Below are 1544 nucleotides of genomic sequence, written 5' to 3' on the forward strand. Positions count from 1 at the left end.
AGCCCTGAATTCGGCACGTGGCGGCTCAAATATTTGTCAGACCCGGGTCTTAAAGACCTTATACGACCCAAAGACTAATGTGAAAGCTTGATCCCCAAGGCCCAACGTTGGCAAGTCCGGCTAAGTTGGACATGCCAAATTTCACTTTCGTCGCATCATCACTGCTACAACGAGCTTCTATGGCATCGTCTGATTCGACGAAACGGACTATGTCCAGGAGTTGAGAACTCTCATTGCATCGATGCATCAAGACCCGGTGCAAGAAGCAATCGTCAAAACAGTTTTTGGGGGGAAGTCACAATGAGGCCGTTGCCCTGACGGAATTATTCCGATCCCACCCTGCTACTTCCGAAGAGGCAATTGCCATAGCGATACGCGCTGAGTTCGACTTTAAGTTTGCTTGCGTTAGCACGTCTGTATACCGTACAAGTTTTCGAGCACATAAGTAATGTCTAATAGACCGGAACCCATGGATCTAAGCCTCGTTGAGGAAGGAAAGAAACACTTCATGCTGTGGAAGTGCATACGAACATCCGTTGATGTTATATGTGCGGAATCACGAAACATTTACGTCCGTCCTGTCCCCTACGCAGTATGCGTTAAGCTCGAAGGAGCAGCAATTCGGGCCTAAACCAGAAATCTGGTACGGTGCGGGAAATGTCGATACCAAGCAGTCTCTGTGTTCGCAGGCGCCCAGGTTGGGCGGGAGAATGCAGATGGCGTTGAGAGCTCCCCACTCGTTAATGGCCACTGACTGAACGACTGTTGCACAGAGTAGCTTCTTGTCATGCTGTTCCAAGAGATCTCACTTTCGGTCGAGTTCGTAGTTCTCCACCTGATCTTGTTCTTCTGGGCGCCTTCCACAGCTGCCCATTCTGTGCAGAGTTCGCGGATCTTCCCTGAGAGGTTGCGCTCTGCGGCGTACTTGCGGATGACAGTAAACTGCTTCTCGCTGATCGCGTGGCAGTTCAGCAGTGATTCCAGAGGCATTTGCTCGTGGAAATCGATTGGATACGGAAGCACCGTGACGAGCTTGGTAAGCTCGGTTGTACATTCCATGATCCACAGATCTAGGCCCTTTAGTTCTCCGCCTTGGGGTCTGAGCGGGGTGCTTTGGCGGCGGAGTTGCCTGCTGGCTTGGCGGCTGCGTTGCCGGCTGACTTGGCGGTTGCGTTGCCGGTTGGCTTGGCGGCCGCACTGACTGCGGCTGCGTTGACTGCAAGCCTGACGGCTGCGTTGACTGTTGCCGGTGCACCGGCAGGTGATTTGCCGACGCGCGACTCGTTCATAGTTCGGTCGTGGGTACTGGCGGCTCGCTGTGTGCTTTGCGCTTCGTGGGAGTCGCCCACGTCCTCTTGACCCGGGGTGATCGCAAGACGGAGATCGTCCCTGGCCCCTCTCGCATCCTGGGATCGTAGCCGGACTGTTGTCTACGGTGGCGTGTTTGTCATCACAATCTGATCCGTTCGACCACTCCTCGCCTTGCCCGAGATCTTCGATTCGCATCGGGTCATTCAGGTCGCTGACCGATTCCATCAGCGTGT

The 1544-nt window shown here is 54.2% G+C and overlaps 1 protein-coding gene across 1 annotated transcript; it reads right to left on the reverse strand.

The window, feature by feature from the left end:
- Positions 1 to 1079: 1079 nt before the first annotated feature.
- On the reverse strand, positions 1080 to 1289 carry CCR75_007646 (uncharacterized protein; the record flags this gene model as incomplete). The annotated part of the gene is made up of 1 exon (XM_067965704.1): positions 1080 to 1289. One exon carries the CDS (start codon positions 1287 to 1289, stop codon positions 1080 to 1082), a length of 210 nt encoding a protein of 69 aa, XP_067822532.1.
- Positions 1290 to 1544: the final 255 nt, after the last annotated feature.

Source organism: Bremia lactucae, linkage group LG7, assembly GCF_004359215.1.
Source record: "Bremia lactucae strain SF5 linkage group LG7, whole genome shotgun sequence".
In the NCBI taxonomy this organism is placed as follows: domain Eukaryota; phylum Oomycota; class Peronosporomycetes; order Peronosporales; family Peronosporaceae; genus Bremia; species Bremia lactucae.